Consider the following 22496-nt stretch of genomic DNA (forward strand, 5'->3'; position numbering starts at 1 on the left):
TATGCAAGGAAGAAGTGAATGCAATTGAAGATGCATCTTCTGATTTATGGCATATGCGGCTCGGTCACTTGAGTGAGAAAGGACTCAACATACTTGCGAAGAAAAACTTTCTTCCTGTGAAAGGTACGTCTCTAAAAACTTGCACTCATTGTTTTGCTGGAAAACAACATAGAGTTTTTTTTCTTCATAATACTGGTCCTCATAGGAGGCAAAATATTCTTGATTTAGTTCATACTGATATTTGTATGATGGATAGTAAATCTCTTGGTGGTGCATCATATTTTGTTACTTTTATTGATGACCACTCTAGAAAAGTGTGGGCATTTCCTTTGAAATCTAAAGACTAGGTATTTGGAGTCTTCAATCATTTTCATGCAAGTGTTGAAAGAGAAAAGGGAAGGAAATTGAAATGTGTTCGATCAGATAACGGTGACGAATACAAAAGTCTTTTTGAAGAGTATTGTAGAGAACATGGAATCAGGTTTGAGAAAACAGTTCCAAAGACACCTCAACATAATGGTGTTGCAGAGAGAATGAATCGTACGATTAATGACAGAATCAGATGTATGCTCTCTCGTGCAAAATTATTGAAATCCTTTTAGGGTGAAGTAATGAAAATTGCAGTGGATTTGATCAATCTTTCTCCTTCTATTCCACTTGATGGTGATGTTCCAAAAAGAGTGTGGACAGGGAAAGATGTCTCTTACCTTCATTTGAGAGTTTTTGGTTGCAGATATTTTTCTCACGTTCCAAGAGATGAGAGGTCCAAGTTTGATAGTAAATCCAAACAATGTATATTCGTCGGTTATGGTGATGAAGAATTTGGTTATAGATTGTGGGATTCGGTTGACAAGAAAATTATCATAAGCCGAGATGTGATATTTCTTGAAGGCCAGACTATTGAAGATTTTGATAAAACTGAAAAACAGAAACCAAATTCCAACAGTTACATTGAAAATGTTGCGCCTAAGCCCCCTACAGAAATCTTTGTTGATGGGGGAGATATACAGGTAGATGATGAGAATGTAACTGGTGATCATGCGCCTCACCATGATGAGCAGGTTCCAGTTGAGCCACTAGTCGAGTTTGAGTTTAGAAGATCTACTAGAGAACGTCAACCTTCTCAAAGATATCCTCCACATGAGTATGTGATGATCACTGCATAGTGGAAAGCCAGAATACTATCAAAAAGCTATTACAAATATTGATACGGTTGACAAGAAAATTATCATAAGCCGAGATGTGATATTTCTTGAAGACCAGACTATTGAAGATTTTGATAAAACTGAAAAACAGAAACCAAATTCCAACAGTTACATTGAAAATGTTGCGCCTAAGCCCCCTACAGAAATCTTTGTTGATGGGGGAGATATACAGGTAGATAATGAGAATGTAACTGATGATCATGTGCCTCACCATGATGAGCAGGTTCCAGTTGAGCCACTAGTCGAGTTTGAGTTTAGAAGATCTACTAGAGAACGTCAACCTTCTCAAAGATATCCTCCACATGAGTATGTGATGATCACTAATAGTGGAAAGCCAGATTATTATCAAAAAGCTATTACAAATATTGATAAAGAAAAGTGGTTAAAGGCCATGCAAGAAGAGATGAATTCCTTGCATGAGAATCACACATTTGATTTGGTAAAGTTGCCTAATGGCAGAAAAACACTCAAGAACAAATGGGTATACAAGATAAAGGCAGAAGAGAATAGTTCTCAACCAAGATACAAAGCAAGATTGGTTGTGAAAAGTTTTAATCATAGCAAAGGTATTGACTTTGATGAAATTTTTTCACCTGTGGTGAAGATGGCCTCTATCCGAGTTATGCTTGAGTTAGCAGCTAGTTTGAACCTAGAAGTTGAACAACATGATGTGAAAACTGCATTCCTTCACGGTGATTTGGAGGAAGAGATCTATATGGAGCAACCAGAGGGTTGCGAAGTCAAAGGTAAAGAGCATTTGGTGTGCAAATTAAAGAAAAGTTTGTATGGGTTCAAGCAATCACCTTGACAATGGTACAAGAAATTTGATTCTTTCATGGAGAAACATGGGTATAGTAAAACTACTTCTGACCATTGTGTGTTTATCAAGAAATCCTCTGATGGTGATTATATTATTCTCTTATTATATGTGGATGACATGTTGATTGTTGGTCATGACACTAAGAAGATTCAATCTTTAAAGAAAGATTTGAACAAGTCTTTTGCAATGAAAGGCTTAGGTCCTGCAAAGCAAATTCTGGGTATGAGAATTACTCGTGACAGGAAGAAGAATAATAAATTGTGGTTGTCTCAACAAAATTATATTGAGAAGGTGTTAGAGAGGTTTAACATGAGCAATTGCAGACATGTTAGTACTCCACTTGCTACTCATTTTAAATTGAATTCTGATAAATGTCCTACAAGTGAGAAAGACAAAGAAGAGATGAAGAAGGTTCCTTATGCATCCGCAGTTGGTAGTTTGATGTATGCTATGGTATGCACAAGGCCATATATTGCTCATGCAATTGGAGTTTTTAGTCGATTCTCTCTAATCCTGGTAAAGATCATTGGCAAGCAGTGAAGTGGATTCTCAAATACCTCAGAGGCACTTCCAAAGTGTGTTTATACTATTGAGGTGATGTACCTGGGTTGGAAGGCTACACAGATGCATATATGGCAAGTGATCTTGATTCTAGAAAATCTACTTCTGGTTATATGATGACTTTTGCAGGGGGGAGCTGTGTCTTGGCAATCAAGACTACAAAAGTGTGTTGCTTTGTCCACTACTGAAGCTGAGTACATTGCAGCAACTGAAGCTTCCAAAGAACTCCCTTGGATGAAGAAATTCCTACATGAGTTAGGCCTCAAGCAAGATAAGTTTGTGTTATTATGTGACAGTCAGAGTGCGATCCATCTCAACAAGAATTCGACTTTTCATACAAAGTCGAAGGATATTGAAGTGCGGTATCATTGGATACGAGATGCACTGGAAATGAAGTCATTTTTAATTGAGAAGATTCATACTGATGAGAATGGTTCAGATATGATGACGAAGACTTTGCCTGTGTCGAAGATGATATGCTGGGAGATTTGTTGGGTGGATTCACTCCCCAAGTGGAACCCACTAGTTTTATTAGTATTAGTATTATTATTATTGAAAAAAAAAAAGAAAAAAAAGGTATTATTGGGCTAGGCCCACGTGAAGGCAATAAAAGAGATTTAGAAATCCTAAGAATTAGTAGAACGAAAGAGAACGGCTGCCAGAGAAAAAAAATAAGGGTTTGGTTCCGGTGGTGGTAACAGGTGTGTATCAAACTTGCTCCGTTTGATCTACAAATTTAGTATGTTATTTCTACCACTGAGTTTGTTATTTTAATATACAATTTGAGTAGTTTTATCTTATCTGAGAGTAACTTTGGCATACCCACTTTAGTGGAAGGTTGTTATCGTTGATTGATGTTCCCTATTGTTATTAGGAAGACTCTGGTGTACCCATTAATTATTATAGTGGAAGTTTTACTGGACTAGGTCCCGTGGTTTTTATTCTCTCAATTTGAGGGAAGTTTTCCACGTTAAAAATTGCGTTTGTCTCATATTTAATTTTCTGCCAATTATTTTTGCTCTGGAATTGTATTTTTTGTTTGACCATTTATCTGCAGAGGTAAAGGAAAAATATTCCGCATTATTGAGATAGTTATCGCTAATTATCTCTGGTTTTTTCCAACATTTTGTTATTTTATATTATTAACTTGAGTGTTGTTAGTTTGATTGTAGATTCAATATTTTCGTTTGTAACAAATTTGTATTTGTGATATTCTCGATCTATGTACTCTTTTAATATGAATGAATAAATATTGTTTTTGAGTAAAAAAAAAATATTAACATCACCGGATCAAATAAAATTATGGATCCACTTATCACTAGAGATAACAAGGATTTATGCTAAGAGTAAAAAACCAAAAACAAAACTATACCAAACAAATTGTCGTTTTCGTTTTTAAATCATTTTATTCTTTCAATCTACAGGCAATAAATTTATCTACCTTCTTAATTTACAAAGAGCAGACTCTTGACTTTGTGAAATGACTCTAAAACATTCATGTTCACACAATCATGTATTCTATTTATTTATAGGCTCACGTATTCTTATTATATGTATCACAAACAGTTTAGCAACGAATACTCTTGAGATAGAAGAAAATAGATAAACAACAGTCTTGATACACGTAAACCTATATTTCAGCCTACACCCAAACGACACGCACTAATTGTCTACATGGCACTACTCCTTTTTGGGGTCGAGTAAAAATAACAAAATAAAAAATTAACATATTAAAAAGAAAAGAAAAGAAAAGGAAAAAGAAAATAAAATAAACATGTTGTCTTCTCTTTTCTCTCACACTCGGTCTCTGCGGTCTCTCTATCGTCTTCCATTTCTCGATTCAGTTTCTACTATCTCTTGCTATCACAATTTCTCTCTCGCAACCTCTTCGATTTCTCCTCGCGCGATCTCTGTATTTTTCCATCTCTCGCTCTCACATCGTGGTAATTCACTGTCACGCTGCCTCAGTTATGTTTTACCTTTTTGTGGGTTTCAGTCTCGCAACAGTTAAGGTGAAATTTCTTAGTCATTGTTATTTTAATGTTTAGAATCGATTTCAAAATTAGGGTTCAAAATTAACATATTTATATATTTTATTTAAACCTCTAATGCCGAAAAAGTATAACCTCATGTTTTTAAATTTTGTGTGTAAATGCTAACACCATATATTAATTAGTTGATTTTATGCATGTTACTACTTTGATACCATGCATCAAGATTCTAGAGTATGTAAACCCAAAGCAACGTTGTCAAACAACTTATTTTGCAAAACGAAATTAATATTTGACCTTGATCGTGCATAAGTTTTAACTTAAAAAGTAAAAGATACACAATATAATATACTCGTTAAAAAGTGTGTTGAACACAAGAAAATAGTAATATTAATGTTTCAATTAAAAAGATGTTTCATATCTTTATGATGAATGATGACTATTTTTTATATTGATGAAAACTATTAATTATTTTTTATATTTTTTTATATTTTATCATAATTTATACTTTTGAATTATTTACTGTTTTTGTCATACTTTTTAAAAGAGCATGCAACTGAATCAATTCGCAAAACAACTAATTTGTACAACGTAATGAACACATGGTTTCGAGGAGGATAATGTGCAACCAAGTAATTCACATCTACAAGGCAACGCTGAAAATTATTATTCAGAGTTATTTTTGAATTCCAAAAATGTTTAAAAATAATTTATACTACTGAAAATATTATTGGGTTGAGTCGCAGACTAAGTCGTTCTCTTTAAGACGTTTCCTGACACTGTCTAAATTGTGCAAAACAGACTATCAACCACGACGTCTCCAAAATAAAACAGCTCAGATACATTGTGCCGGAGTTCTAGTGCATCGTAGAAAAACTATTACAGAATTACATCCTCAATATGGCAGTGGAATAATTGCAACTTGTAATATGGTACTAATACCACTCAAAAGAAAGAGAACAAGTGAGAAATTCACAACAAGAATTCAATGAATTTGTGAGGGCCAAAATCCCTCACAAAGGAGGGGAAGCAGCCATAAAGGAGACATTTGTGGCGGCCTTAGACAGCCACAAATAAAGTGGTCACAAACCTTTAATTTGTGGCGGCTAAAACGGCCACAAAATTTAAAATTTTCGTTGCCATTTGTGAGGGCAAAGGCCACCACAAAGTCCTCCTTTTGTGAGGGCTTAGGCCACCACAAATGCCTCCTTTTGTGAGGGCTTAGACCACCACAAAGGTTAAAGTTAAATTTTAAAATTAAGCTTTTGTGGGGCCCAGTCAGTCACAAATGTCTCCTTTTGTGAAGGCTTAGGCCGCCACCAAGGACGAAACCGATTAAAAAATAAATATTTTGTGTGGGTTTAGGCTGCCAAAGTGCACATTAAGACTTTTTTTTTAATGAAATTATGTGATGCTATTAAACCATTATTATTACTGATACCCCAAAAACGCTATAGCGGTGTAGCGGGTAGCGGTATGGCCGCTACATCGAAATTGAGGGAAATAATTCAAGCGCTTTATTCCATAGACATATAATGACTTAAAATAGAATAATGCACAAAATTAAACAAATATTCATAACTAATCATCAATGTTCATTGCTACTAATATTCAAACATAATATTAAGCAAAATAATAGGAATTGTTGGTGCAGAAATTGAAAAGCATAAAGAATTGTTGCAGAGAAAAACAAAATAACTTAGGATTAACATAAGCACTAGCACACTAACAAAGCTAAACTAATTGAAAACAATCTAAGTTTTAAGAAACACCAAAATTTAGTATAACATATATTCAAGCATAATCTTTGAACCTAATATACCAAAAACAACAGTGATCTTCCCCCAAATGTATATAACCCTCAGGATGCATTTCATCATCCCTTGAAAATTTCATTCATAGAATCTAAATCAGTAACAAGGACACACATGATTATTAAAATCCAAACCATTATAACACAAAGAAAGGGTTATTAGTTTTCGTCAAAGATCAAAGTGATAAACGGTGCCATCAGAGTTATCAGTTTTCGTTTTTCACTTTTAGCAGTTTGAGAAATTGATAGATTGAGAGATTACCTTTGCAAGAGTTGATTTTGTTTCCAAGATGATAAATCACCTTCTTTGACTGAGGTGGTTTCGTTTTTCTTCGATTTCATTTCCTTCGCGTTGACAGAGGTTGAGAGATTTGGGGGTTTTCATAAATTTTAGGGTTGAGAAAGGAACACATGCGGGACTGAGAAAGGAATACACGCGAGAATGAGAAATGAGAGTACAAAATCTGGAAAATGAAACACGAGAGATTGAAACGCGTGTGTTTTAAACGGTGTCGAAAGGTGGTGGTAAGGGCTGCCCTAGGAACCGTCGCAAAATGATGGTGATGGTGGAAAATGAAACGCATGTGTTTTAAACGGTGTCCGGTGTTGACAAAACTGCCCCAGGAACCGTCGAAAGGTGATGGTGAGGGCTACTATTTCAGAACCGTCGCAGACCAAGTGTCGCAAAATTGAAAAATTCTTGTAGTGAGATTAGGGTTTGATCGGGCACACAGATGCACGAATTCAGGAAAGCAAACTGGATCAGATGTTGATTGTTGACTCGGTGGAGGACAATTACATAATTAACGTATCAATGAGAGATAAATTTTCTATATATTAAAAAATAATACACTACTTAGCCCAAGTCCGACCCAGTTGGAGAGCGGCTGCGACGCGCGCATGTTTGTTGGTCAATTTTGCATGTGTTCTTCCTCCTTCACAAAATTGAGGTACCCCTTGGGATATACCCCAAGTTCCGTACATCCACCTTATAAACATTACTAGTGTGTGCTATCCATCCTATGTGTGACTTACTTATTTTTCAATTCACATCAACACTAGCTCTCATTAATATCATCATTATTTTCAACAATCTTCCATTAATATTATTAGCATTTCCAACATTCAATTCAACAAACTCTCGTGGGAAATTCGCAATCTATTGCACGTAGCTCGCAAGGGACGTCATCATATTAAGTGTTTGAAGTCCAAAGTTGAGTAAGTTGTTATAAAAGAGATGGGATTAAGAAGAAAAAAAAAAAGAGCAACATTATGATGTAAGTTGGACTAAATATACTTTAATTAAATCATACATTTGAAGCTAGGTAGTTAATCTCATATAGCAGTGTATCGCGGTAAGCCCCAAAAATGATATAGCGGGATAGCGCGTTCTGGGAGTGACAGAATAATTGCTATTTTTTTAGACAAATTACATAAATAATATTATATAAACCTATATTTAATTAAAAATTAATAAATAACTCAAACTCTGAAACATTTATAATTAGTAATTAAAATCCACAAGTCTTACTCTTGTCAAAACATACATTATAATACCAAAAAAAGTCAAGGAAATAAAGATGATGCATATTGAAGTTTTTAACACAGAGTAATAAAATAACTAAATATTAAAACTCAAATGCATGTTCTAGCATAGGAATCAAAGATAAGCATCATCTTCATTAGTATATTCTACTTCCTCTTCTTCTTAGGTGAAAGTAGAGTAAAAAAAAAGAGATAAGTAAGAAATAATTGAGGGATCTCGCTGGAAAACATTGAAATTAATTACGCTGGGATAGCGAGATCTCGCCCAATTCTCGTTGGGATCTTGTTTCACGTTGTCGCGGACCATACGTCGCAATCAGGCACTGCACTGCACCGGGACAACGAGATCTCGTCGGGAAATGCTAGGATTAACTACCTAAATTTGGAGTATTGAATATGAACAACTTATATACTATAACTTTTGATTTCTAGTATAACAACCAACCACCGTAAATGCCAGGATTCAAGAGTATGAAAATTTAGATAACTATTTATCTTCCCAACAACCAAATGTTGATCAATTCAACAAACTCTCGTGGGAAATTCGCAATCTATTGCACGTAGCTCGCAAGGGACGTCATCATATTAAGTGTTTGAAGTCCAAAGTTGAGTAAGTTGTTATAAAAGAGATGGGATTAAGAAGAAAAAAAAAAAGAGCAACATTATGATGTAAGTTGGACTAAATATACTTTAATTAAATCATACATTTGAAGCTAGGTAGTTAATCTCATATAGCAGTGTATCGCGGTAAGCCCCAAAAATGATATAGCGGGATAGCGCGTTCTGGGAGTGACAGAATAATTGCTATTTTTTTAGACAAATTACATAAATAATATTATATAAACCTATATTTAATTAAAAATTAATAAATAACTCAAACTCTGAAACATTTATAATTAGTAATTAAAATCCACAAGTCTTACTCTTGTCAAAACATACATTATAATACCAAAAAAAGTCAAGGAAATAAAGATGATGCATATTGAAGTTTTTAACACAGAGTAATAAAATAACTAAATATTAAAACTCAAATGCATGTTCTAGCATAGGAATCAAAGATAAGCATCATCTTCATTAGTATATTCTACTTCCTCTTCTTCTTAGGTGAAAGTAGAGTAAAAAAAAAGAGATAAGTAAGAAATAATTGAGGGATCTCGCTGGAAAACATTGAAATTAATTACGCTGGGATAGCGAGATCTCGCCCAATTCTCGTTGGGATCTTGTTTCACGTTGTCGCGGACCATACGTCGCAATCAGGCACTGCACTGCACCGGGACAACGAGATCTCGTCGGGAAATGCTAGGATTAACTACCTAAATTTGGAGTATTGAATATGAACAACTTATATACTATAACTTTTGATTTCTAGTATAACAACCAACCACCGTAAATGCCAGGATTCAAGAGTATGAAAATTTAGATAACTATTTATCTTCCCAACAACCAAATGTTGATAACACTGGCTTTGTATTCTTACTTACCGCATTTGACAACAACGTGATTGCTACTACTAATTAAGGTAATTGAATGTGGTTACACATTATTTTATCTTCTAACCAATATATGTGCACAAGTTACCAATAAATTATGAATTTCCACTTGCAGAATGAAGGTGTAATTAGTGATAGTTTAATATTTTGGACAATAGTGATATATTTTGGAGAAACGTTATTGCACTCATTCTACATTCTACATGATGAAGTGTTCCTTTTGTACGTATAAAAGAAGAATTTTGTAATATGGATGTTGTATTTTTTGTTGGGCAAATAATGGTCACAAAGGTCAAAACATATATATTGGTTTTTTTAGGGGAAACATGTGGTACACTGATGGTTAAGTTATTCTACTACTTTATAAGTACAAAACAATGAGTGTGCCTTATTTTAATGTGTAGTGCGTGAAATCCACAATTGTGCATCTTTTTACTATTGACATGTGAATTATTGACATGTGAATAAATAGTGAAATTGTCATTGATTCAAAGTTAGAATTAAATGTGGTTAATCATGCTCTAAAAGGTGGTTAATTCTTTGATATATTTGTTTAACCTTTATTCTATTGTCAAAACCTACAAATTTCAACCACTTTACAAGGACAAACCAATTATTGTGCATTATTTTACTATGTAACACACAAAAATTTCGACAATAACAAAACATAAAGTAACATCGACAATAACATACCATAAATTTAAATAAAAAATAATATAACATAACTTAAATCATAATTGCATAAACAAATGTTATTCTTGTTGAGTTTCAACTCCAAAAACACTATGGTTAGTTATTCTTAAAAATGTGGTTAATCGCTTCAAAGATTGGTTAATTCTTCATTAGGATTTAGCGTGAATAATATATTCAACACTCATAGCATCCTTTAGCATTGAAAGCTAAGATTGGTTAAGCCAATATTTTCATCACAAACCATACGTCTAGGCCATATACCTCGAATTCTAAAGAAGGAAATTATTAATTTAAAATAATAATTGATTTAATATATCATTGTGTAGCAAAAATTTCAATGTACAACTCAAATAAGTAACACAATGTCAATGTCATTAACATAGGTAGTATACTACGAAATATTAGAAATTTTACATAGCACTACAAGATCGACACATAGGTAGTTTGGATCACACCACTTTGCTTCTCTTATTCTTTTTCATATTACACCTCATCCACGATGTTGGGATTAACGCACCATCCACACATTTTCTTGGCTTTTTTTTTTTAAGTCGAGTGTATAGATTTGATGTTTGATGGTCTTCATTATGTGATACATGCATTACATATCTTTCATTGACCATTTCAAGATCCTCAACCAGAACATTTGGGATATCAGTTGGTTCATTTCTTGATGGACTTTACATTTTATTTATCTCTTGTAATTGAAGTTCAACTTGTGATATTCTTGACTTGAGTTTTTTGTTTTCCTCAAACAACAACCGATTGTTAGCAATTATAAATTTGTCGCATTTTAACAAAATTGTCTCAATTTCATGTATTCACTTGGTGCTCGATGTAATGTTTCCCTAACGACTTCCTCTATAAGTTCTTCATTAGTCACACCCAACTTTTCAATAATTTGTTAACAATAATACAAAATACAAAATAACCAATTATCAACAATTTATCTTGTGCTACATACAAACTACATACAATGTCATACAAATATATTTATCCAAGCTTATCAAGATTTTTTTTGAACAAGGTGATATATCTTTGTCTCCAATCTAAACATCATGCCGCTTCAATAAATGGAAACTTTCTTAAAAAATTGGATGTTTTTTAAATTGTACGAAAACATGTGTTCTAAAGCCCATACTTACATATATACAACTTTAAAAAATTCTTTCCATCGCACACAAAAATTGCTGCTTGTTTTAAACTTTAGTAAGGATATCATATACAGCAACACCCTAATTATATTTCTCAATCGATTGTAAGTTGTCTAACAATTTAAACCACCAATCATGTACATTAGAGGCAGAACTAAGGAAGTAAAACTCTGCCAAACCAAGAAGTTGAACTTCAATAATCATACATAATTAATAATATGTTTACAAAAAAAAAAAAAAACTTAAAGATAATTAAAGCATGTCCCGTAAAAACTAAAAGTATAACCAAATTACAAATATTAAAACAAATCATACTAAATATGACCTCTATCAAATGTCATCATCACCACTAAATATGATCTCTACCAAATGTCATCATCACCACTATCTTGACTACTGTTTGGAGGTTTATAATTTTATACTTTAATTACTTTACCACTATCATCATGTCATTCATGTTCCTCTCTGTTGTGGTAGAGTACAAAAAATTCAGCTTAAATCTACAACAAATAAATTAAATAACCCATCATTTACTAGGGAGGAAAAAGTGCAACAAAATTAATTTTGTAAAAAAAATATTTCCATTGCACCTTTTTATTTGTCCCCATTGATTGATGGTATGTTCCATTTGATGATAGTATTCGTAATTTTCTTGGCAATTTAGCAAGCTTTAGATTATAAGCTAGCTTCAATAAATTACCAAGAAATAGAGCAAGCTTTCAAGATTGGGCACTGTAAATGGACTTTTATCAATTGTGATTCATAAAACTTGGGTATTGCGGAAAGAAAAGTGGAAATGGAGCAAGGGTAAAGAATATGAAGACAATGATCTATTTTCACTTCTCCACATTGCTTTATAGTTCAAAAATAAAGTCAAGATAAGAATCTATTTTTCAACCATCCGATATTTGCATAAACTAATTTTCAGCATACCCAGATATGCAAATTTGGTCTTCTAATCTTACATAAATGACATTAAATGCCTTTCCTATTAAATAGTTATATACAAGTATTGAACGATATCATAATGTCTAATAATTGAATGTCTAATAGTTATATACAAGTATCGAACGATATCATAATGTCTAATAGTTATCTACAAGATAATGTGCCAAACATTGGTACTAGCCTTCATTTTCTCATTCCCAGCAAGATCAATAGTTTTCTTATCTGCTATCAGAAATTTTGAAGAAATCTGAAGAAAAAAAAATAGTAAGGGAACATGTCATATAAATAACAACTAATAGACACAAACAATGAATTTAGAACAAGAAAGGATCACAGAGGTGCATACTGGCTTAGCTGAGCTTAGCAAAGTAGCACTAAAAAGAAAAGTCTGAACTTTAGTAACATCTTGTACCTTACCTGCAAAAAACAAATACGAGTCAATTATAATGCCAAATAATATTGCAACTTAAAAAATTTACAAACACAACTTGAATGATGTGTAGAAGACAACACCACACACTAGGTATGACATATGAGATAATCCTTTTGTTGTTGTTGCGGTTGTTGTTATTGTTGTTGCTGTTACGGTTGTTGTTGTTATTGCGGTTGCTGTTGCGTTGTTATTGTTGTTGTTGATGTTGATGTTGATGTTGTTGTTATTGTTATTGTTATTGTTGTTGTTGTTGTTATTATTGTTGTTGTTGTCGTTGCTATTGTTGCTGTTGTTGTTGTTGTTGTTATGTTGTTGTTATAAAATTATGTTAAAAAACAAATTTTTCTTGAAAAAATAGGATTGATACTTGTAGATAACCAATGTTGGTATTAATCTGAAAGATAATTAGACACGATGTAACAACCATCACATTGAATAATACTATATTTTTTATTTTCTGCTATTAGCCATATCATCAATATTTGATTCTATCACATGAACTCCAACAATTTCAGAGCCACAAATCATGTTTTCAAATATTGCAATAATCTATATCTCAAGTAATTGTTCAGTTCTGAGTTGTATATTACTTTACATAATCATCAATATCTTGTTTGACATGGTGTATTAAGATACATAATTTAAATGTTGTTTTTTTGACATCATAAGTAACAAAAATAGGATAGTAAAAGCACAATTAAAGGGACATGAGATGAGGATATTAAACAAAAACATATTGTTATGCTACTAGTTACCTTGTTGTTGTTGCTAATGATTTTATTGCTATTGTTGTTGTTAAAGTTGATGTTGTTGTTGTTGTTGTTGTTGCTGTAATTGTTGATGTTGTTGTTGATATTGTTGTTGTTGTTACTATTATTGTTGTTGTTGTTGTTGTTGTTATTGTTGTTGTCGTTGTTGTTATTATTATAAAATCAGGTTAAAAAATAAATTTTCCCTAAAAAAATAGGACTGATACTTGTAGATAACCAATGTTAGTACTATCTAGAAGATAATTAGACACGATTGAACAACCATCACACTGAATAATACTATATTTTCTATTTCGTCTATTAGCTAGATAATTAATATTTGATTTTATCACATGAACCCCAACAGCTTCAGAGTCACAAATCATGTTCTCAAAGAGTGCAATGATTGATCTCGAGTAATTGTTCAATTCCGAGTTGTATATTACTTCACAGAATCATCAAAATCTTGTTTGAAATGATGTATTAATATACATAATTTTAATGTTTTTTCAACATCATAAGTAACCAAAATAGGATAGTAAAAGCACAATTAAAGGGACAGGAGATGAGAACATTAAACAAAAACATATTGTTCTGCTACTAGTTACCTTGTTGTTGTTTTACTGTTTTTGTTGTTGTTGCTATTGTTGTTGTTGTGTTGTTGTTGTTGTTGTTACTGTTGTTGTTGTTGCTATTTTTGTTGTTATTGCAGTTGTTGTTGTTGCTATTGCAATTGCTATTGCTATTGTTGTGGTTATTTTTGTTGCTGTTTTGGTGTTGGTTTTTGTTGTTGTTGTTGCTGCTGTTGATGATGTTGTTGTTGTTATAAAATTAGGTTAAAAAACAAATTTTCCTTAAAAAAATAGGACTGATACTTGTAGATAACAAAAATTAGTACCAATATGGAAGATAATTAGACACGATGAAATAACCATCACGAAGTAAAAATATCAATTATAAGGAAGGGGGTTTGAATTATAATTGCCCCTTTTTAAAAATTCATGTTTAAAACTGAAAGTTTAACTCAAAATTGATCTTGGTTATAAACGAAGATTGATCTTGGTTAGTAAAAAACAGTAATATCAATTTTATCAATATAAAATATGATCGTAAAGCATAAAATAAATAGAGATATGGATAGAGAGATCACACAAGGATATATTTTGGTTCACCCAATCCGTGTTACGTCTAGTCCTCACAACCGTGAGATTTTTCACTAAGTGTTCAAGCCAAGACCGTTCTTGGTTTTCACGGATCAATCTTGATCTTTACACAGTTTCTACCTTTCTACCTAGAAAGGATTTCCTCAGTTCTACCTTACTATGTCACAAAGGATTTTGCAAGTTACCTTTCAAAACATGAAAGAATTTTTACAAAACACTCAAGCTTATGTTAACAAAATAACCTTGAGTTACAAAGTGGTGATTTTTGAGAATGTTTAGAATCTGGGTATTTACTCAACTCTTGTTATAGAAATAGATTTTGTAAATAGAACTCAGTTGATACTGATTCACAACACAAAGATTAAAACAACAAGCTTTTAAGAATGATATCGAGACACTTGAGTATGATCGAATGATTGATGCTTTTCTTGGCACTTTTTGCTGTGTTTTGTTCTTTATCCTCAAGCTGTATTTATAAGCTTCAATAGACCTTTAGGATAGCTCATATGTCCGTTGAAAAAGAGCCATCTGTCATAAAGGAGTGGTTGGATAAAGTCAGTCATAAAGCATGAGTGACTATGCTGAATCCAGGAACGTTCTTGACATCCAAGATCGTTCTTCGAATTGGTTGATGATGAGCTGACTTGTACTTGTGGTTATGTCAGTTGTCTGAGTTGAGTGCTTGCTTTTCGGTCACGTGTGCAGGTCTAGAAAAGTACAATCAGTAGTGTACTTTACAACTTGTAGCTTTGTACTTGCACTTGCCTTATTTGAAGAATGATCTTGTTTTATACTTTTAATGAAACATGTCTTTGATTCTTCGAATTCTGAAACAAATATGACTTAGATTGATCCTTGCTTATTCTAGATGAAGATATGAGATGAATAATGTTTCCAGGATCCAATCTTTCACAAGGAAACTGATTATTCTTGTTTCTGCCATAAACGAAGATCGTTCTTCGTTTCTCAGCAATAAGTCAAGATCGATTTTCGTTTCACTGTTTTTTGCTTTCTTGATTTTAATGAGATTTGCTTTGGATTGCTTAACACACTCAAATACACATGTTAAATACCAAAACACTTAGAATCATAATTAGAATTCTTAATTAACCTTTTGTTTAGTTATCATCAAAATATTAAATTGAGATTTTGTCTCAACACATCACACTGAATAATACTATATTTTCTATTTCGTGCTATTATCCAGGTCATCAATATTTGATTATATCACATGAATCCCAAAAATTTTAGAGCCACAAATCATGTTCTCAAAGAGTGCAATGATCTATATCTCATGCAATTGTTCAATTCCGAGTTGTATATTACTTCATAGAATCATCAATATCTTGCTTGAAATGGTGTATTAAGATACATAATTTTAATTTCGTTTTTTCGACATCATAAGTAACCAAAATAGGATAGTAAAAGCACAATTAAAGGCGCATGAGAGGAGAACATTAAAAAAAACATATTGTTATGCTATTAGTTACCATGTGAGCAGATGTGGATTGTTTTAATTTCTCAAGTAACTTTGTCTTCAAATTGTCCACCTGCCAACAAATAGAAAACATGTCATCATTAAACTCAATTGATAACACCTAAAAAATATAGTGCTAATTCACTCTATTGAAAAATGGCGTGGAGGGAATAACAGAGAGCAAAGAAGGAACAACAATTTGGCTCTTCGATGCGCCATTGAAGATGACGAGACAAGAGAATTGGATCTTTCTATCTATGAAACACAATCTCATGGATCTAATAAACTCGCATAGATCTCATTGTGATTGTAATCAAAATTAGGAATTACGGTTAGGATTTTGTTAGTATAAAATTCCTCAAAAATGTGTTATAAATCCAAATTGTTTTCAAAAACTTACCACAAATGAATTTGAACAAGAAAATATGAAGAAAAACCCTAAATCCGAAGAAAATCAAACATGAGAATTGTCGTAAGTAAATATGAGAATTGTCGTAAGCATGAAAATCACAAGAAAATAGTAAGGCACACAAAAACATTAAATCAGAAGAAAAACCCTAAATCCGAAGAAAATAAAAACCCTAACTCACTGTAGTTCATGAAAATAAATAATGAAACAAGAATAATGAAAAATGGTGAGAAACGAGATTGAAATAATACATAGTGGCGCACCACTACTAAAAAAACTCATTTTAACTGCCATATATAGCTTCGGCCCCAACTCCGACGCTAATTAGCGTCGGTCAAGCATACGCTAGTATTTTTTTTATAATTTTTTTATCATTAGCGTCGGCTAAACCCTAAATAAAATATTGCATACGCTTGGTTTTTTTAATTTTACTCTCCATTGTAGCGTCGGACTGACCGACGCGACATTGTTGATTTAAACTTTTTAATTTTATTTAAAAAATTAAAATTATTTTTTTCTATTATCCTTCACCCACCCTCACCCCCTTTCCCTATCCGTCCTTTTGTTAATTTTTTCCTAACCCTCGCACTCAACCCTGTCCATAACACTCTCTCGCCGCCTCACACTCACTCTTGTTGTCTCATCCTCACTCTCGTCTCTCAGCCTCACTCTTACTCTCGTCCGCTCCTCTCTCAGACTTACTCTCGCTGTCTCACTCTCGTCTCTCAAATTCACTCCCACTTTGGTCTCTCAATCTCACTCTCACTATGTTCATTATCAATGTAAGTGTAATGTTAACCATCTTTTTCCGTTTGTGTTCACTTTTGATTTAGGCGTTGCCCAATCAGCAAACCGTGATTTATCGTCGGTTACGGTGCCACAAGTTTGTTTTTCTTCACTTTCTTTGATCGTTTCTTTCTTTTCTTTTTTAGATATGTTTTGTAACCTAAAAACAGCGATTATTTGATTTGTAGATTTGGATATGAAATTTGTTGTAATGTAGGAAATACTACATTCATGAAGAGGCATTTTATTGGTGAATTTGAGAAGAAATATGAACGTAACATTCATTCAGTTATAATTTCATTTAGAGATTTAATACTTGATTATATGTTTAAGTGATTTATTATTTGTTGCTTTGATTTGATGATAAACAGCAACTATTGGTGTGGAAGTTCATCCATTGGATTTTTTCACAAACTATGGAAAGAATCTATTGTTGGGATACTGTTGGACAAGAGAAGTTTGGCGGCCTCCGAGATGGATATTAGTGAGTGTTCTCATTTCTTTGATGAATAGAGGAATCTATATACTTGGCTTCTGTTTATTGTGTGATCTTTTGGTAATTTATTTAATCAATTTCATTTATGTATGCCTAATATGCACAATCATCTTCAGTAACGTAATGCTAATAGTTCAAATGTGTTTTTTTTATAATTCATAGAATTAATTTGAGTTTACATCTGCCTGCGTGTTGTGAGCTGCAACTTTATCAACCTTAATGTTGTGAGCATCAAAGTTGTTCTCATTCATCTTGATCTCTTTCTATTAAGGAAATGCTTGTATCTTGTTGATGGAAAGCCTATGATGACGACCTTTATCATGATCGGAAAATCTCGAAGTGTTGGAAGTGAAGCTGTACGCTGATGGATGAGGCACATGCTTTGAAGGACAAAAATAGCTTTAGGTGGAACAATTTGATGTTGACAGGGACACCACTTCAAAATAATCTACATGTATGTATAATAACTTATGTAGTGAATATTATTTCTGCAGTGTGGTTGTTTTTTATTTTACAATTTCCAGGTACTCTTATGTAGTAACAGTTACTGGAAAGGAAAAAAAGGTAAAAACAACTTGTCTTTTATATTATGTGTCAATAATGTATTTGCATATTGAGTAAAATCTGTCAGCTCTGCCTGTTGGTTTTGCTGGTATTAATATAAATGTATTTTTTGTTGCAGGAGTTATGGTCTATGTTGGAGTTTATGATGCCTGATATTTTTGCTTCTGAAGATGTCGATTTAAAAAAGTTACTTAGTGCAGAAGATAGAGATTTAATTAGTCGTATGAAGTCTATCTTAGGGCCATTTATTTTGCGGCGTCTGAAATCTGATGTGATACAGTAACTTGTTCAAAAAACACAGCAGGTATGTTTGTTACCTTCAATGTTGATTTCCTTGGGTCAATTTACTCTTCATCTTCAACATATCCTATTTTTTCATTTGTTACTATAGTAAGCTTGTTGTTATATATACTTTCAAAGGTTCACTATGCTGCTGCAGGTTGAATATGTCATAATGGAAAAGCAACAGGATCATGCTTACAAGGAAGCCATTGAGGAGTAACGTACAATTTCACAAGCTCGATTAACAATGTGTTCTGATCTGAACTCAAATAAATAATTATTTTGTTTTTGATACGATTAGGCCAAAGCCTATTATTAAAAATGTATATAGAAGAGGGAATAGGAAGGTTTGGTTGAAACCTTCCTAATTGTAATTCTCTGACAGCTGTACAAAAACAGTTAGCAGTTAGGAATACTATAAATAGAATGTTAGTTCTAATTGAGAGTTTGTTAGAGATTGGGAAAGTTATCACTGGTTGTGGAACCAGATCAGGATCACGGGATCCTCTATAATTCCTTCATCCCTTCCATTCAATTCAATTCAATAAAGTTCCATACTAAAACCTAATCAGAATCACATTGATTCTGGGTTAGGGTATTGATTCTTGATTCATTCTTTCGTTTCTTTAATTCTGATTACCAGTGTTATCACTGGTATCAGAGCCCTCAGCTAGTACCAGTGGTGGGAACGCTATAATTTGTCTCCCACATGGGAAAGCTTCAAAATTGTTGTCAAAGGCATATTTCTTAATGGATTAAAGGAAGAAATTAGGGTGGAAGTGAGGTTATATGAGCTGAAAACCTTAACTGAGGTAATTCAAAAGGGGATTCTCATTGAACAAAAGAATTCAGTAGTAACAAAGAGGCTCTATATGGGTAACACCAACTTTTCAGGGTCCTATAGAAACAACAATTATAGTAGAGTTGTCACTGTAGAACCACAGACAACCACTAGTAGTAAAAGAGAAGGGTCCTCTGTAGGAAGTGTGAATGGGGGAAGTATAAGAAGTAGGGGGGAGTATAAGAAGTTGACTAGTGATGAAATGAGGGAAAAGAGAGAAAAAGGGTTATGTTTTAGGTGTGACGAACCCTTTAATAAAGATCATATGTGTAAAAATAGACAAATGAGAATGCTTATTTTAGCTGAAGGGGATGATGAGGTGAATGATTTAGAAGGAGAAGATGAGATAGAGACACTAAATTCCTTGCAATTATCAATGTACTCCATGACAGGACTCACAACTAGTAAATCATGGAAGGTAGGAGGAATAATAAAAGATCAACCTGTTGTGATATTGATAGATTGTGGGGCATCACACAATTTCATTGCAAAGGATTCAGTGGACAGGTTGAAACTGAAAGTAGACGACACTCCAGCCTATGTAGTAGAAGTGGGAGATGGCCATAAAGTTCAAAATAGAGGAAAATGTACCCAGCTCAAACTAGATTTACACCAATTAGAAGTTATTCAAGACTTCTATTTGTTTGGATTAAAAGGAGTGGACCTAGTGTTGGGTTTAGACTGGTTAGCTAGTTTGGGAGAAGTAAAGGATGGCTTTGGAAGAACGGAGCTAACCCTTATGAGAGGAGGTTCTAGAATCACAATAGCAGGAGATCCTGCATTAACAAAGACAGAGCTGTCTTATGGAGCTTTCAGGCAAGTTATGTTACAAGAAGGGGAAGGGCTATTGTTACACTGTGTTACATAAGAGGGAAGTAAATAGAAAGAAGAAAGGGTTCCAGAAGCATTGAGGAGGATCCTAGAGCAACACCAAGAAGTGTTCCAAGATATCCAGGGGTTACCCCCTTTTAGAAAGCATGATCATGCTATCAAACTGAAGGAGGGAGCTGAAATACCCAACATTCTGCCTTACAAATGTCCTCATTTTCAGAAAACAGAAATTGAGAAACTTGTAGCTGAAATGTTAGATGCTGGGGTGATCAGAAACAATACTAGCCCTTATTCTAGCCCTATCATTCTAGTGAAGAAAAAAGATGGAGGTTGGAGATTTTGTGTGGATTATAGGGCACTCAACAAGGTCACCATTCCAAACAAATTTCCAATTCCTATAATTGAAGAGTTGTTAGATGAATTGGGAGGAGCAAATGTTTTTTCTAAACTTGATTTGAAGTTAGGTTATCATCAGATAAGGATGAGATTGGAAGATGTCGAGAAGACAACATTTAGGACTCATGAGGGGCATTATGAATTCTTAGTTATGCCTTTTGGACTCACTAATGCCCCCTCCACGTTTCAAGCTTTGATGAATGAGATCTTGAAACCATATTTGAGGAAATTCACACTAGTGTTTTTTGATGACATTTTAATATACAACCCTGATTTGGAATCCCATAAAGACCATTTACAAGTCATCTTAACAGTGTTAACTGAGAATAAGTTGAAGGCAAACCTCAAGAAATGCAGTTTTGGTCAAACAAGTATTAAGTATTTGGGCCACATCATTTTAGGAGATGGTGTTTCTGTTGACTGTTCTAAAGTGGAAGCTATGAAGTCTTGGCCGCAACCAAGGAATATAAACGGGTTGAGAGGGTTCTTAGGGCTCTCAGGTTATTATCGAAGGTTTGTTCAGAATTATGGCAAGACAGCAAAACCTCTGACAGATTTACTCAAGAAAGATTCTTTCAGTTGGACTGCAGAGGCTACATCTGCTTTTGAAAAGTTGAAGGTTGCTATGGTATCTCTACCAATGTTGGCAATACCTGATTTTAATAAGGAATTTATAGTGGAAACTGATGCTTCCAGCAAAGGTCTAGGGGCAATTTTGATGCAAGAGGGAAGGCCTTTAGCATTTTGGAGTAAAGGGCTTTCCTTAAGGGCTCAACAAAAATCTGTTTATGAGAGAGAATTAATGGCTTTGGTCCAAGCCATACAAAAATGGAGACATTATCTGATGGGGAGGCATTTTATTATCAAAACAGATCAGAAAAGTTTGAAGTTTTTAACAGAACAAAGGTTATTTTCTGATGAACAATTCAAATGGGCTGTGAAGTTAGTGGGATTGGATTTTGAAATCCAATACAAACCAGGGACTGAAAATTCTGTGGCTGATGTTCTTTCTAGGAGAATGATGTATGCTGCCATTTCTATATTGACAGTGGCAGAATCTGAATCCTGGATTCAAGAATTGCAACAAGATCCAAAGTGGTTAAAAGGCATGCAAGATTTAATCATTGCTCCTACCACACACCCAAATTTCCATTTGAAGAAAGGCATTTTGTACTATAAGGACAAATTGGTGGTATCTAAATTGTCAAACAGAATTCCTGTTATTATGGCTGAATGCCATGAGACACCTATGGGAGGCCATTCAGGACATTTCAGAACTTACAAGAAGATTGCTAGTTTCTTATTTTGGGAAGGTATGAAGGCAGACATCAAGGATTTTGTTGAGAGATGTGAAGTGTGTCAGAAAAATAAGTACTCTACATTAGCCCCTGCTGGTTTGTTGCAACCTCTACCAATACCGACACAAGTTTGGATGGATATTTCAATGGATTTTATAGGAGGCCTTCCTAAAATTAAAGGTAAGGATACCATATTTGTAGTCATTGATAGACTAACAAAATATGCACATTTCCTTACACTAGGACATCCTTATTCAGCTAAAGATGTAGCTACTGTCTTTTTGAAAGAAGTGGTTAGGTTACATGGGTTCCCAACTACTATAGTTTCTGACAGGGATCCTTTATTTCTCAGCCAGTTTTGGAAAGAATTGTTTAAAATGGCTGGTACCCAACTGAAGTTGAGCACTTCTTATCACCCACAGTCAGATGGCCAAACTGAAGTGGCTAATAGATGTGTGGAGACATACCTTAGATGCTTTGTAGGGCCTAAACCAAAACAATGGTTAGATTGGATACATTGGGCAGAGTTTTGGTTCAATTCAAATTACAAC

At 33.6% G+C, this 22496-nt stretch overlaps 1 protein-coding gene across 1 annotated transcript in view; it reads right to left on the bottom strand.

Moving 5' to 3' along the window:
• LOC140918696 (uncharacterized) overlaps nt 1-16316 on the bottom strand; it is a 41466-nt gene extending 25150 nt beyond the window's left edge. The window contains exons 1-5 of the mRNA XM_073363486.1: nt 16218-16316; nt 16034-16115; nt 12567-12637; nt 12398-12467; nt 12206-12260 (exon numbers count right to left, since the gene is read on the bottom strand). Coding sequence (XP_073219587.1) covers nt 12206-12260; nt 12398-12467; nt 12567-12637; nt 16034-16115; nt 16218-16316 — 377 coding nt within the window. The remainder of the gene's footprint in view (nt 1-12205; nt 12261-12397; nt 12468-12566; nt 12638-16033; nt 16116-16217) is intronic.
• Nucleotides 16317-22496: the final 6180 nt, after the last annotated feature.

This window comes from Cicer arietinum, chromosome 1, assembly GCF_000331145.2.
Source record: "Cicer arietinum cultivar CDC Frontier isolate Library 1 chromosome 1, Cicar.CDCFrontier_v2.0, whole genome shotgun sequence".
Taxonomy (NCBI): domain Eukaryota; kingdom Viridiplantae; phylum Streptophyta; class Magnoliopsida; order Fabales; family Fabaceae; genus Cicer; species Cicer arietinum.